This window comes from Oratosquilla oratoria, chromosome 32 (assembly GCF_046742065.1).
Source record: "Oratosquilla oratoria isolate Oo_2021 chromosome 32, ASM4674206v1, whole genome shotgun sequence".
In the NCBI taxonomy this organism is placed as follows: Eukaryota; Metazoa; Arthropoda; class Malacostraca; order Stomatopoda; family Squillidae; genus Oratosquilla; species Oratosquilla oratoria.
In genome coordinates, this window is record NC_134808.1 from 44,388,598 (window position 1) to 44,406,097 (window position 17,500).

General features: G+C 37.6%; 1 protein-coding gene across 1 annotated transcript in view; it reads right to left on the minus strand.

Moving 5' to 3' along the window:
* The window catches only part of LOC143017642 (osmotic avoidance abnormal protein 3-like), a 184,134-nt gene that overhangs the window by 2,715 nt on the left and 163,919 nt on the right, over positions 1-17,500 (minus strand). Inside the window, exons 8-13 of the mRNA XM_076172432.1 lie at positions 13,781-13,971; positions 13,095-13,366; positions 12,444-12,485; positions 10,962-11,187; positions 9,686-9,811; positions 8,759-8,894 (exon numbers count right to left, since the gene is read on the minus strand). Coding sequence (XP_076028547.1) covers positions 8,759-8,894; positions 9,686-9,811; positions 10,962-11,187; positions 12,444-12,485; positions 13,095-13,366; positions 13,781-13,971 — 993 coding nt within the window. The remainder of the gene's footprint in view (positions 1-8,758; positions 8,895-9,685; positions 9,812-10,961; positions 11,188-12,443; positions 12,486-13,094; positions 13,367-13,780; positions 13,972-17,500) is intronic.

Consider the following 17,500-nt stretch of genomic DNA (forward strand, 5'->3'; position numbering starts at 1 on the left):
TCTGATCAGAGAGAAAGCGATGACGTCACAAGCGCTGCTTCTTAAATCTACACATTCATCAATAGAAATGTATGATAGACAGACCATTGTATACATTAATATCCACACTGGGCTGGGGTGGTGGACAACATGTAACAGCCAGAATCGTGTAAATAGATCATCAACGTCAGCATTAGAGAATGTACAGAGAGAATAGAATTGGCTCGCATTGCTATCAGCCAAATGCAATGAAAAGATACGTTGTAAGAAGCTATGTGTGATTCCTCTTCAAACAGCCAATATATAAACACATGTAGGAGTGCCCACAGACAGCCAGTATTGATAGAAATACATGTGAGACTGCAGTCAGCGTACAAGAAGGAGTTATAAACGGGAGATTCAAAAACCGGAAGCGTCTAATAACTAAACAAAAAAGATATATATATATACAAACAGGTGACATCATACTGGAAACGGCCAAGAGCAAAACGAGTACGAGTGACGTCAAATCGCTAAGTGACGTGAAGGGGGCCCTGGGAGCCAATAGGAATGGTTTCCTTACCACTGTCGCGTTTCTGCTGGCCCCGTAGTAAGCATAACCAGCTCCAGTTAGGGCTGTTCCATTGGCTGGACAGCCTAGAGCTGTATCGCCTTTCTGGCTCCCCTTGGTGTTCCGCCTGATCATTAGCTGCGATCGGCCCTTGGTCAGATAAGCAGGAAGTCAAACGTTTTAGCTCGTAGGAGAACGCGGGCGCTGTCATGAACCAACATTGATTTTTTTCTCTCTCCGAATATTGATGTTATGTACCAAAACCACATCAATGGACTTCCTTTTCGTGACACCAGGCAATAGTGACAGTTACTTCCTTCTCCGATCAAAATTATCTCTCTAATTTTAATATCTCGCAATTATATAAGTAGTGATTCTAAACTAATACTGATGGCAAGCTATCTTGCCCTACTTTATATTCAAACCCTATCTTATCAGTGTAAACTGTGCTATACTGTACAATATTTTCTGTAAGTATAGATAGCTCTTATATCACTTTGGATATACTAGTGTCCGTTTCTGTGTAGACTATCTCAGTCATTACGTAAAAAGTCTGAAGAGGATTCTCAAAATGTCATTAACAATCATGGACTTTTTTTTAATCAAATCCTAAAATTTCAACATTTACCCAATAAGATTATACACTGTACAACGAAAACAACGTTTCTTAATTTCTATATCAAATTTCTCTGGGAATTATTTTTCCTAGTAATTAAGTTTCTGTCTTTCCTGGGCTGATCGATGGCTAGTCTTGTTTCATATAAGCCGATAGTTTATTCATGTAGTGTAATTTTCCTTTCGCTAACCTCTTTGACTGTGTCTACAGATTTATAAAAATTTATTTATCAAAATATAAGATATACTGATCTACTACCTTTCATACATTTTACATCATTACCAATCTTGAAGTCCATTGTTTTACTGTATAAATGTAACGTCTCTTCCATTTCTAAATTTATCGTTATTTTCTACTTACGTTAGGCTTTCGCCAATATGCAGCAACTACTCAATTCCTCATCCAATCACAAGAAAAACTATTCTATTTTTTTAAACTGTCAAAGCAGAATCCGGCACACTTTATCTCATTATAAGCTTAACGTGAGAATGATTCACCTTCTATAAGCATAATGATTATGACTTACTACTTATTACCAATCTTGAAGTCCATTTTTTACTTTATAAATTTAACGTCTCTTCCATTTCTAAAGTGATCGTTATTTTCTACTTACGTTTGGCTTTCGCCAATGTGTAACTTCTACTCGATTCCTCATCCAATCACAAGAAAAACTATTCTATTCTTTTTAAACTCTCAAAGCAGAATCCGGTACACTTGATCTCATTATAAGCTTAACGTGTTAAGAATGAATCACCTTTTATGATAAGCCTAATGATTATGACTTACTACATGTTAGGACTAAATCTGACCATTTTTCTTCCCTTTGCATTGAACTCTTTAACTATTGCGGTCTCCACGTTGTTTTCATGGCTCGAAATTATAATAATACGCCCATTCAATGCTCATTTCCAGGAAATCAGGAAATAACCTTTTTTTAAAGTCTTTTTTCCATGGAAGTACGAAGCACAATTAAAACGTGTTTAGTTCATTTGATCTGTACAGGTTGACATCAGATACACACTTAAACACTGTGCAATATATGTACATCCCTTTGTTCACATACTGTACACAATCAGAGCAATGCTTGCTGAAAAAGAAAAATGAGAGTTGGACGGAGAAATTTTTGGAACACCTAGTTGAAAACCTCCCTTCATTCTCCAATTGGAAACACAATACAAGTGACTGGAACGCTTGGTTGTTAAGAGGAGCCTTATATCGTAGGAATGTAGAATACTCGTCTTTATTGTAGTTCTGATTGTGAAAAAATTTTGTTTATCTGACGCGGTGTACCAGAAGTTTCTTTATCCAACTACATAACACATGCATAACACAAATTAGGCAAAATAATTACAAAGCACCAGCAGAGGAAGAAAGTAATCACAGAAACTAGGATACAAAAGAGGAATGAAATCAGTAACTAAACATTAATCTCCTAACTACTAAGCTAACAACACTACAGAAGGGGTTTAGGTTAGTTTAAGAACATTACTAAACGACATAAGTCATGAACGGGGTGACCAAGTTAAGTACATTGCCGAAAGTTTGCATTTACTGTATGTGGGTTTTTTTTTTTTTTATAAGATCCGCTCTGAATGAAGTGGTTCTCGACCTGTTGTCTCCCCTGTACCATGTTGCCCCTTTAACCCACTGGACTCACTTCAACACTAAAATCGCTTAGCGTCCACTAACTCCTTTTAGATTTCGGATTGTGATTTCACTTAGTGAAGTCTTTCCCCTCCTAGAGGGTCTATGGGTCTATGGGCCTCAGGTTGAAAACGACTGAATCAGAGCGTTACTGGAAATGTGCGCGCTTTGCCATTCCGCTACTTTCAACGACACAGTGCCTGTTCATGAGATACAGACTACGACGGACTACAAAGGCAAGGCAAGACCACCACAGCCCTACGTTTCAGGTCAAAGATGGCGATGGTCAGAAAGCTTTACGTCTACGTCTAGACCCTTTCAGAGCTCATTTTAGAACAACATCCGAATAAAAAACAATATTTCATGAGAAAATATAATATACAATCTTCATTTTAAGAATCAGGTTAAAACCTTCTGACCACGAATCCTGAAGTGAAACGGTGCCAGTATACATTAAGAACCAAAAGAGTAATGTACTAAAATGTACATAAATGCAAATATAAATGACAATCTGCAATATTTCATGTGTACATGAATACATATATAAATCTGTATTCACTTTATATGTAAGGTACACAGACATATATCCATACTTACATGAACGCCCACAACATGCACATACGCACACAAACAAGCATGTACAGCATATGCTATGTATCCATTCACAAATACACATGCGTGTACGTGTATACATGTAGTTACATAAACACGCGTCTACGTAGGCACACACACACATGCAAACAAATATGCATAAACATACATAAACATATATATATATATATTTATATATACATATATATATATATATACATAAATGAAAATACATATATAAACATACAACACACACACATACACATACAAATACAAATATAAACATACATACACGTACATATACACATACACATACAAATACACATATAAACATACATACACATACACATACAAATACACATATAAACATACACATGCACATATATTTTTACATATATACACACATATACATACGCATAAACATGCATATATGCATACACATATACATGCATACACGTATAGATGCACAAATTCGCACGCATAAAACACACACACACAAATACACACATACAAACATACACACACAACTACACACAAGCACACATAGACACACACACACACAATACGAATACAAACTTGAATTCATATATGCTCGAAGACACATGAAACTTTATGTATGATTCTCATATGAAAAAATAACACAACATTTTGGTCCACGGGCAGAATGCAGGTGGGTGAGGGTGAGGGTGGGGGATGCAGGCGCTTGGGTGAGAAAGGAGAGAGGAAGAAGAAGACAACAGCAAGAAGCCACTTGGGTAGGTTTGGGCCTCACCTGAGTCGGAGTAGGGGGAGGGCGAAACTGCAGCAGTAGCAAATGAAAGCAAATTAAGATCATAGCAAAAGCTCAAAGGATATCCTTAAAAAGAAAATTGTAATAAAATGTGTATATATATCATATATATACATACATATATATATATATATATATACATATATATATATATATATATATATATATATATATATATATATATATATATATTATGTATATATGTATGTGTGTGTATTTACCTAGTTGTATCATACGGGAAGGGAGCTATGCTCGTAGTGACCCGTGTGTGTGTGTGTGTGTGTGTGTGTGTGTGTGTGTGTGTGTGTGTGTGTGTGTGTGTGTGTGTGTGTGTGTGTGTGTGTGTGTTATTGTATATATATATATATATATATATATATATATATATATATATATATATATATATATACATATATGTGTGTGTGTGTGTGTGTGTGTGTGTGTGTGTGTGTGTGTGTGTGTGTGTGTGTGTGTGTGTGTGTGTGTGTGTGTGTGTGTGTGTGTGTGTGTGTGCGCGTGTGTATGAGTGTGCGTTAATACATATTCATCAGCGTTGGCAAGGAAATTTTAACGTGATGTGTATTCAATGTAAAAAGAAAATATACTAAAAGCTCATAAAAAGGTAAAGCAGCGTTAAGAACTGTTCTAGGCAAAATACATTTTGGGAACATTGCTACCTTATGCATCACTGGATCAATGTTCTAGTATCAACTTGGACTGACTCCAGTTCATAAATCTGCTTCTCTATGAAGTCAGTCTAAGTTTAGCATAAGCATATAAAAATATATATAAAATAATGTATTCACTATTCCTCTGTGTGTGTGTGTGTGTGTGTGTGTGTGTGTGTGTGTGTGTGTGTGTGTGTGTGTGTGTGTGTGTGTGTGTGTGTGTGTGTGTGTGTGTATTTACCTAGTTGTATTTACCTAGTTGTATTTTACGGGAAGGGGAACTATGCTCGTGGGGTCCCGTCTTCATATCTCATTTTATCTAAACTGTTTTTAAATTCATGAATTGTATTTGCACACACCACTTTTTCGTCCAACTTGTTCCAGATGTCTATTACTCTGTGGGGAAAGCTGTTCTTTTTCAGACCCATTCTATAACTGTCTTTATTTTCTTTCTTTGTCCTCTTGTATTTCTACTCTCCCATTTTATTAGATCATCTCTATTTATAGTTTCTATGCCTTTCATGATTCTATAGTTATCAAGTCTACTCTCTCTCTTCTTTGTTCTAATGTCTGTTGTTCAAGTTTTGTTAGTCTCTCTTCATATGATAGTTCTGAGAGTGTTGGTGCTAATTTTGTAATTGTTCTTCGTATTCTTTCAAGATTTGTTATACATTTTTTGTACTTGGTGACCACATCGTCGCTCCATATTCCAATCTTGGCCTTCAATAGAAACACGTTAAGTTTGTGACGCATGATCGTCCATGTCTAAATCCAAATTGTCTTGGATTTAGTACGTTTTTTTTTTTCAAATGCTTTACCAATCTAGTTTTGATCATTCTTTCACAGATTTTAGCTATCGTACTTGTAAGAGAGACAGGTCTATAGTTAGTAGGGTCTTCTTTGTTTCACCCTATATATATAGGTACTATATTTGCTTTTTTCCAATCTTTTGGAACTTTTCCCTCTTTCGATGAACTGTTTATTAGGTTATGTATTTTGTCTGTTAGTTCATTCCTGCATTCTTTCAAAATCCAGTTTCCCATTTCATCCGGTTCATGCGATTTTCTGACATCGAGATTACTCAAGTGTTTCATTATTTCACTTCTTGATACCTCTATCTCTTTCAAAGGGGGAACGCTCTCTTCCCAGTCGATATCTCTAGGTTGTATGTTCTCCCTTGTAAACACTGATTTGAAATGCTTATTCATGATTTCTGCCATTTCTATTTCCTCTGTGTATTCGGCTCATCCTTGTCGTAGTTTTTCTAATTCTTGTTTGCTTTTCAGTTTGTTGTTTAACAAATCTGTAAAATAATTTTGGCTGATTTTTACCTTTTCCTATGACATCTTTTTCGTATTTTATCTTTTCTTCTCTGCGCACTTGTACATATTCATTTCTATAACTAGTATATATTTTCTATTTTTCAGGTTGTCTTTTTCCATTTTATCCAAGCTTTATCCCTTTTGTCTTTTAACTCCCTACATCTTTTGCTGTACCAGCACTTTACATATCCTTTTTCTTGCTTTTGTCTTGGCACATACTATTCCACTCCTTTATAAATTTTTGTCAAAATACTCCATTTCTCTTCTACTGTTGTTTCCTCCTGGTGTATTCTTCCCAGTCAGCTTTTTGAAAGAATTCTTTCATTTTGTCAAAGTTTGTTTTTTATACATCAATCTTCCCTTTCTATATTGTTCGTTTTTTCGTGTATTTTTCCTCGTTTAGTTCCAGTTCAACCAATATGTGGTCACTTTTACTTATTGGTGTTATATATTCGATCTTGTCCACTATTCCGGGTTCTGATGTGATCATTAGGTCCAGTCTCGATGGTTCTTCCTCATTTCTATACTTAGTATTCTCTTGTATCCATTGCTTCATTGCATGTTCAATAATCATATCAAATAATACATTTCCCCATAGGTCATCTCCACCCTTCACTGTCATCTCTTCCCAGCAGATTTCTTTACAATTAAAGTCATCCATTATAAATATTCGTCCTCCATCTTCCATTATCTTACTTAGTGATATCCTGGTGTCTTCTAACATATTTTTGTGTTCTCTCTCTTCCCACGAAGCCGTTTTAGGAGGCACATAATTTACTACAAATTTCCTGTTCTTATTATCCTTGTCCTCCACTTCAATCGTAATCATCTCTACACTATTCTTTCCATATGTGACATTCTTCACATTTACATCCTTCTTAGTCAGGAACATAACTCCACCCCCTTGTTTTACCTCTCTGTTTCTAATCCAACAATTATATGCACCATGTCCTACACTGTTGGGTGGTAGTGGACCTTTCAATTTTGTCTCTACAATTCCCATTATATCCGGTTCTTTTTCCTTCAGGTAATCATTCAGTTCGTTCAAGCCTGTTATTAATCCATCTATATTTGTGTAAGACACTTTTAATTTTCTGCTACTTCCATCGTGTTTTCTGTTTCCCTTCCGTTTTTCTCTGCTATGAACCATTTCCTCACTTTCATATTCACTACTCTCCAATAGAATTTCTCTTTTTCTGTCTCTGTTCTTTTCTCATTTTTCCTTAGCTTCTAGTCTTTTTGCTTTCTCATCCTCTCTTTCCTCTTTATTCATTTCTCTTTTTATCCATACCTGTTTAAATTGCTCACTGTCTGCTAGTTTCCCTGTTTTTGCTAAGATATTCTCTGCTGTCGTTTGTGACCTGAATTTAACCTTAATTGGTCTGGTCTTATCAGTATTGTATTTCCCGTGCCTATACATTTCTTCTATTTGTTTCACTGTTTCTAGTTCATCTTCTTGAAGAACTTCTAATATACTATTTCCTTTTCCTCCTTTATTCGTGTAGTTCTATTTAGATTATACTTCTCTTCTATCCCTAATATAATTATACACTTCTTTTTATCTGCTAAGTCTCTTACTATATTCTTCTTCTCTCTCATCACTTTAATAACTGTGCCTTCAATTTGTTCCTTCATCTGTTGTTTCACTATATCTCTAAATTAAATTTTGTTATTCTCCTGAACCTTTTTCCAACCACTTCTTTTGTTATGGACTCATTGTTTTCTTTATTATTCCTCTTTAATTCTTCATTTTCTTCCTTTACTTCTCTTAACTGTCTTTTTAATTCTTCTACTTCTTTAGTTACATTTTGATTCTCTTTTTTTAGTTCTTCCAGTTTATCAACTTTCTCTGCAACTAGAGTTAATGGGTCAAACCTAACCTTCCATTCTTCGTTCATTCTTTTAGTTTCTCCTCTAGATTTACTAGTCGGGGGAGGTTGTCCCCTCCTCCCTCTTTAAATCCATAAAAGCAGTTATCATCTCTTTCCACTAAGCTGCTATTATCTATATTTCTGCTCTTCACACCTCTGCTTCCTTGTTGTTCTTCTGTATATTCTGCCCCCCGTTTGTTTACGCCTCTCCTAAGATCCTGGGCCCATTCGTCCCCTTCCTCATTTCCTTCCATTTTCCTCAGTAATCCCCCCCTTTCTCCTTTTTCTTCACCTTCCCACTACACCACGAGCTTTCCCCTTCCATATTAATACAACACAGGTACTTCTTTGTCGTTGTGATCCTCGAAATTTGCAGTTTTCTCTGGAGTCTAAACTTCGTTGTTACCTCTACCGACGTGTGTGTGAGTGCGCGAGTGCGTGCGCGCGCGCGTGTGTGTATATATGTTTGTATATGAGTGTATATGAATGTATATTTGTTCTTATATATGTGTGTGTGTGTGTATGCGTATTTAATCTCGCGCGCGCGCGCGCGCGTGTGTGTGTGTGTGTGTGTGTGTGTGTGTGTGTGTGTGTGTGTGTGTGTGTGTGTGTGTGTGTGTGTGTGTGTGTGTGTGTGTGTGTGTGTGTGTGTGCGTGTTTCCCTTGTCCTTCAGGTCACCCACAAGACTTGAGAACCAAGCCCTCTCGAGATGGTCCGCGCCCTTACCTGCTGGAGGAAGTTTCGTTTTGATGATTGCGAGGTCCGGAAGCTTCCAGCGTTGATATTCATCGTCCCAGACAGCTTCCTTTTTAATTGCGTCCAAATTGGAGAAGTTACAATCCCGTCTGATTGTTGGCTGAATCTTAATTTGGAGTAGAAGAGACGGGAGGAGTTTAAGTGTCTTTCGTCATGAAGTTTATTCTGTTTTTATGTATTACGAACAAGAAGTTAGACTAATGGTAAGGTGAAGAGGAACTTTTGGTTGAGAAAAGATTGAACAGTTAAAGGCTCGATGAATATCTGTGACTATATTTCATAAAATGCTGAATGACGAGTAACAATGCAATACATGTATATATATGCAAAAAAAACCACTGGTAAATAATAAGCTTAGTCCGAACTTTTTCGTCTATTTAAGACGTCTTAAATAGACGAAAACGTTCGGACTAAGCTTCTTATTTCCCAGTGGTTTTTTCTGCATATTATTTTCACGTGTGCCTTGTGAATTACTGCAAAAAAATGTATATATATATATATATATATATATATATATATTTATATATATATACATACATATATATACATATATATATACATACATATATATATATATATATATATATATATATATATATATATATATATATATATATATATATGTACAACACTGATTGGGTCCCAGTGAACAGATGTACATTTTTATCAACCACAATACACTTTAATTCTAAGCCATCACCATCGAGAGACTTGAGGAAGCCAACATACAAAAATTGAAACGTATATACATATATACTCACTAAATCTATTTGACAATTACAGTAGGATCACAAAGACTAAGGATTTCTACAGGAGAGCTTTTGGAACATGGCTTGTCCAGATGCAAAAATATAACGATGGAAAATAAAAATAAATAAATAAATAAATCCTACTTACTCGGTCAAGTATACTCTGGAGGAGTTTGACTTGTTGGTCCTGCCTTCGTATCGTTTCCAGATAGTCTGACCTCTCGTTCTGGAACTCTGACGTCAAGTCCCGGATTTCTTGGTCCATTGTCTTTAACTGCTCAAACGAAGAAAAACCCGAGGGGAGGTTCGTCAGCGAACACAAAAGAGAAAGAACAGAATTCGTAGAAATATTTAATTTAACAATTCTGGGGGAGAGACCGAGCGGGTTAGGGCGTCGTTATTTGCGAAAAACTTCGAGAGGGATGGCAGCTCGAACCCTGCCATCGGCGAAGTTGAACCAAGGGAATGGTTCATTCAATTCCATGCTACAAAGTCCTCTGTAAGGGGCACCGTACTAGCCTCCCGATAGGAGGGAGTTTGTGACGTTGATCCTTATCATCATCAACAACAATTCTGGGATTGAACTAAAATGTTTCTTCTTCAAGTAAGTAGTAGAAAAAAAAATCTAACAGGATTTCACCTAAAACAAGAATATGAATCTAGGAGCCTGGTTAGTGAGTACAATGAAAAAGAACAGTATTTGTTTGAAGTATTTTGTTTAGCAATTCTGAAGTTGAACTAAAATTCTATCTCCTCAAATAAGAAAAAAAATTATTTACCAGGACAGATACAAAGAAAAAGAACACGCGTCTGCATGGTATCTGTGATACTACGAAAAAAATATAAAAATTGTGGAAATAGATGAAGCATTAAGATGCTACATATCCGATGCTTTTCTTTTCTCGTGTAAACTATGTGGACAAGTGATTTGATCGTCTTTTCTCAACAAAGCTTATCTACATCAACCTCCCTTACTCCCACCCCCACTCCCTCCTCCCACTCCTCCAAAATCAACATTCACAGCCTCCCATTTCCTGGCCTTCACTCCCTTACTCCCTCCCCTACTCCCTCCTCCCACTCCTCCAAAATCAACATTCACAACCTCCCATTTCTTGGCCTTCACTCTCACCTCCCCTACTCCCTCCTCCACTCCCTCCTCCCACTCCTCCAATATCAACACTCACAACCTCCCATTTCCTGGCCTTCACTCTTACCTCCCTTACTCCCTCCTCCACTCCCTCCTCTCACTCCTCCAAAATCAACATTCACAACCTCCCACTTCCTGGCCTTCAGTCTCACCTCCCTAACTCCCTCCCCCACTCCCTCCTCACACTCCTCTAAAGGCAACATTCACAGCCTCCCATTTCCTAGCCTTCACTCTCACCTCCCTTACTCTCTCACCCACTCCCTCCTCCCACTCTCACCCTTTGCTTCTGCTTCTTCGCCAGATCGGTTTTGGCTTTGAGTTCTTCGTGGATATCGTCGTAGACCTTGAGCATGATGCCATCTTCGTCGTCCACGTTCTTCAAGGCTTCACTCAAGATACGCTTCCGAGCTTCTGTGTACTTCTTCCTCTTCTGGCGTTTGTTCTTCATGTCCTTGTCCTGCTTCTTCTCTCCTCCTACCATCTGCTCCTCCAGCTGCTTGAGCCTGATGGGAAACAAGATTAAACTCAGAGGTTCTTAGGCCTTGGCAATAAGAGTAAAACTCCAGCTGTTTGAGCCTGACGGAAAACAAGATTAAACTCGGAGGTTCTTAGGCTTTGGCAATAACAGTAAAACTCTTGTTGCAATTAGCGGTGAAGGTATGACCCATTATCCAGGAGGAGCCAAGATAAGAGGGAGGAAGGGGGGTGGATGAAATGGATGGGAGTGGATTTTATGCCACTATTTTTTGGCTACCTCCCTCGTAAGGGGAAAAAAGCCTTTGGTATATGTATGTATGTATGTATGTATGTATGTATGTATGTATGTATGTATGTATGTACGATGTACGTATGTATGTACAATTATCAGTAGAATAAAAATTAATATTAACTTTACATAGCACAAAGAAAACATGTTATGTACATGGTGAGATTCACTTGCAATCAAACATCCCTGATGTACAGCTGATTTCACTCCTGAGTACTACATTGACCGCCCTCTTTTTTAGAACTGTGACATTTTATATATCTATGTCATACATTTACGATACAGGATGTTCGCTGGCCGAGCGGGTTAGAGCGTCGCTACTTGCGGCAGAGGTCGAGGTGACGGCGGTTCAAACCCTGTCGCCAGCGAGTTGGACCAAGGGCATGGTTCATTAAATTCCACGCCACAAAGAACCCTGTAAGGGGCACCGTCCTCGCCTTCTGATAGGGGCAGTTCGCGACGTTAAACCAAATTATCATCATTTACGATACACACAAATCTACTGAGCTGGGCGCGTTCATCGGTGCGTTCCCAGGTGCGTTCCGCTGTAGTTTGGCCGCGGTTAGCGCTCCCAAACTATTAAAGCATATAGGTGCCGGTATAGTATGTAGCCTACTTTTCGGATGTGGCCTACGAAAATTTTCTTTGGTATAGTATGTGGCCTACCGGACTTTTATTTCAGTATGAACCTGTCTCTTAAGCTTTAATAGTTTGGGAACGCTAACTGAGGCCTAACTAAACTGGAACGCATCGAGGAACGCACCTAAGAACGCATCTAGGAACGCGCCCAGCTATGTAAATATACAGAGATAAAATACTTATCTACATCGTAAATTTACGACCCAAAGCTATAAGATGCCCCACATCTCCCTAGAAGACATCATTCGCTGTAGCACTTATGAGTGGAAGCAACTGTACTTACAGTGTACCATAAGGTCGTGATTCATATGAGTAACTAGTCTATATATGAGCCTTAAAGCTTCAATATCTTACCTGAGGAGAGCTTCCCGCTGCATCGTATTGAGCATCTCTTGGCTGGATGAAAAGAAGAGCGCAATGTTTGTGAGAGGAACGTGCAGTACACGACAATGGACATATACCATTTTAAACAAAATCGTAATCGCGTCTCAATTAAAGCTTTTACTATTACGTAAGTTTATTGATGTGAAGATAATCTGTATTATAAAATCAGTCTACTAATTATGTTATTCATTTTAGGTGTCATTTATACAAATGGAAGTAACACGGATTCACATTAATTCCCACAACACAACCAAAAATCTACATGACCATCAAATCACTCAATTTTTTTTTTCTTTAATTTGAAATACTGAATAATGAATTTCTATAAAATGCAGCATATTCAAGATAAAAAATCTAACTCTATCGGTGATTCTCAAATAGCTAGAAAATATATATTCACGTGAATAAATAGATAAATAAATAGATTAATTAATTGATCTGAAAAAGTGCATAACTACTCAAACTTTTGTTTTTTAATTTGAAATACTGAAAAATTAACTCCTATAAAATGCAGCCTATTCAAGATCTAAAATCTATCCCTACCGGTGACTCCAAAACAACTAGAAAATAATCTATTCACGTAAATAAATAGATAAACTAATTAATTAAAAAAAAGTATACCTTTGTTTGGAACTGCCCCCAGTGGGCGTGTTGGGCCTCAGTCCGTCGGCTGGCACGCCCAAAAGATTAGGATCTTTCTCAGTCGTCTCCTCCCCGCCCACGCCCGCGGGACCAGCATGGGCGGGGACAGCAGCTAGCGTGGTTGAAGGAACTATGGAACTCACCACGACTGTCGTTGTGGGTGAAGACGAAGAACGGAGAGTCTGGTTCGGCTCGCCCGGGGCGAGGCCGGGGCCCGGGGCGCCGGAGGGCGTTGGTCCGGGCGCCTCGCCCTACCAAAACAAATTAAATGAATTAAAGGTGAATGAAAGGAGAATTTGTAAACAGATAAACTAGTCAATGGATCTATCAGTCAATCAATCATTCGATCATCAGTAAATTCATTCATGCTTTCATTCATGCATTCATTCATTCATTCATTCATTCATTCATTCATTCACACACACACACACACACACACACACACACACACACACACACACACACATGCACACACACACATATACATACACACATGCACACACACACATATATAATATATATATATATATACTGTATATACATACACATACACATACACGTACACACACACGCGCGCGCGCACGCGTGCATACACACACACACACACACACACACACACACACATACACACACAAACCACCTTCCTACTGGATCCCTTGTACAACCTTTTCGTTGACTTTGTGAAGTTCGTCTTGGTACTGTTTCCTGAGTTGGTCCATGTTCTTCTGCAAGAGGGCGTTGTTGGCCTGTTCCTTGGCCATCTCCTCTCGCATCTTCTTCATCTGGTCCTCGTACTCACTTCGAACCTTCTCCCTCTCCTTCTCCAGAGCGGTTTCGTCAGGAGCAACAGACACGACTGCAAAGGAGAGAGTCTTTCAGTGTTTCAATGACGATGACTATCGAGTACTTCCTTGGGGAGAATATAAACCCGATGGGGTGAAGTCATAAAGGTGGTAAGACAGCTTGAAGTTTAGTAGGGCTAAAGTAATGGAACAAACTGGAAGTGACCAATTTTTTCATTATTACCATTTATTATTATCATTACTACTATTATTACTATTATTACTATTATTATTATTATTATATTTTTTTTTTTTTTTTTTTTTTTTTTTTTTTTTTTTTTTTTTTTTTTTTTTTTTTTTTACTAGGAAGTAATATCCAATGGTGAGATGAATTCCTCGTGGTTCTGGTCCGTAGGGATGTCACTAAAGTCTCTAAAGTCTATTGACAAAGAGAAGATTCTTGAGGGAGAACAGCTCTAAAGATCAGCGAAGAGCATGAAGGTCTTTCTTCTCCACAGCGAAAGGATTTGTGAAAATTTAAAATATTTATTCATTATATTCAAAAGAAGCCCCGCCCCCCTGTTCACGTCTTGGCCTCGGATTGGTCAAGTCGTGCTGTTTACGTAATCTAGCCAATCAAACGTCCTGGCTTTGAGAGTAATCTATATATATTTTTTAGTTCTATAAAATTTCAGATGCACATTTTCTCTGTAGTTATCAAAATATTTCTGGTTTCTTAATGAATATATTTGAAATTGGGAAATTGTCGACAGGTTTATAAGAAACATTGTGTAAGGACGGAACCTTACCAATACGTCTAGCTTGTTACATAGCTTTACCATGTACATACCATGTTATACCATGTACATACCATGTTATACCATGTACATACCATGTTATACCATGTACATACCATGTTATACCATGTACATACCATGTACATACCATGTTATACCATGTACATACCATGTACATACCATGTTATACCATGTACATACCATGTTATACCATGTACATACCATGTTATACCATGTACATACCATGTACATACCATGTACTTCATAAAGATGTAACAAGCAAAATGTCGCACTAATAAAGGCTACTTCCACACATAATGTTTGTTTTGATTGCAATGAATATCACACAAGGCAAAGATCACGGCTTCGAATTAAACTAAAGATCAGAAAATAAAATCAACAATAAAGCTTCCTTCGGCGCCATCAGAGAAAAATTTGGAAATATTTTGCATTATTTCGAAGGCGAAAAGAGTGAAGAGTCAAAAATAAGAGTAAATTTTAACCTCTTGATGCCTATACTATACCCTAACTCTCCCCGTGACAGCAGCCAAGCGATTTTATTCAGCTGAAACAAATATATAGTGGTATTCTTAAAAAAAATTCTTTCCTTATATAAATCTTATATAAATCCTTGGAAGGGAAAGATTTATAGAAGGAAAGAATTTTTTTTAAGAATACTACCGTAAGATTATTAAGAATTTTCTTTTAAGAATACCACTGTAAGATTCTTACGGAGGTATTCTTAAAGAAAATCTTTCCTTATATACATATTTCCCTTCCAAGGATTTATATTAGATTTAAATAAGAAAATTATTTTTTTAAGAATACCACTGATAGATATCAGAGGGTTAAGGAAACGAATAAGATTAAGAACAAGAACCAATAAGATTCTTCGTGAGGATAATAAGATTAAGAATAAGGACCAATAAGATTCTTCTTAGGGCTGTCTTCAATCATTCTACCTCACCTGGACCTTTTCGCGGTGGAATTGGGTTTCCCTTAGCTGAATAAAATCGCCTGGCGGCAGGCTCTATTGAATACCTAAAGTCGCAACACGACGGGCAAAGGTTGTTTGCTTTGGGAGAGAATTATTAAGCGTTGGTAAATCCTTCTTCAGGAACATCGAAGTCTGCAGACTCCACCGTTGTGGGTGAATTACACATACACTAATCCCTTCGTTTCTATATTTACCTAAGTCAGTTCATTTAAACTTGGCAGAAATTTTCTTCACTCAGGTTGATGAACGGTTGATTTGTTGTTCAAAATTGTTGAACATAAGGTCTTACATCAATCCATTTTTTTTTTTTTTTTTTTTTTATGTGTGTATGGGTGTGCACTCCGTAAAGATTTTTTAATCTAAAGGCTGAGGACTCAGTTTCTGATCAATCTTCCCCAACTTAAAGTACATAAACTCAAGTATAAAACTCGAACTTAGACGAAAGTGTATAATGTGAATGAGAAAGACAAATGAGCCCAAGCAACTTGCGAACCTGAGCTGGGTCTCGGACGTTCGAGGTCCCTTTCAAACTAGGGGTCGCCCTTATACTGAATAAAACAACTCTGCACCCAAACACATACAAAGTTCGCCACGTTAATAAAGAACTTAAGAACTCTGATCGGCACACTTTTTGATAACTATGCGATATGGTTTAACGTCGAAAACTCCCTCCTATCGGAGGGCTAGGACGGTGCCCCTCACAGAGGACTTTGTAGCGTGGAATTTAATGAACCATACACTTGGTTCAACTTCGCCGGTGGCAGGGTTCGAACCGCCATCCCCTCGACATTCGTCGCAAGTAACGACGCCCTAACCCGCTCAGCCAGCGATCTTCCTGATAGCTATGTACAGCCAAATAAAAAAGTAAATGAATAAAACAAAGGGTGAGGAAATAATGTACTCAAATTTACTGTGATGGAACAATTAGTTACTGTGATTTGTACAGAGAGGACAAGCACTTAGGACAGTGATTCTCAAACTATTTATTTATCTATTCATTCATTCATTCATTTATCTATTTATTTATCTATTTTTACAGCGATGATACCCTCAACATTTGTAATACTTTCTTGTACTGGTTAATAAGGTAGAAAAAATAATATATTCTCCTTCTTTCCACTATAAACCCCCTGACAAAACAAGTTACAGCAAGTACTTTCCTCCAATGATCAATTAATCATAGACAGACTTCTGCAAACGTTATTTTACAAATATATGTTGAGAAGACGATCCAAGGCAAAACTGATCATAGTCATTTGGCACCCCTGAGCACGCCAGTGCGCCCCGCGGCACATAGTTTGAGAACCTATGACTTCAGCTTAACTCAGATATCTGACGGTGATGAGTGAAGGGCTGGACGCTGCCCAGCGGTAACAGGTGACAGCACACAATACAGTAGGTCACAAAAGTGTTGCTGTGCCAAGGGACGGAAGACGCATTTATATATACACATTCAGCACGTTTTTGATAAAAAAAAAAAAGGCACTTCTATCGTTAAGGAAAAGGAAAGAGTCTAAGACGTAAAGAGAAAGAGTTTCTGTCATAAGGAAAAATATCGCACTCAGGTGGTAAAGGTACAGATGTGGTAATGGATAGATGAAAGGACGTAAACAGAGATTCCCATTATCTCATGGGAGTTGGCAGTGAGCTGAAGTTTAAGTATCAAAGTACATAATTTTTTTTTTTTTCTCGAAATGAGGTAAAGATACCCAACTTTACAATTCTAGTCCCTTTGTCGAAATGAATGGTGAAATATTTCTGTGACGGAAATAATAAAGAAAACGAACATCACTGCTGCTGATCAAGTGA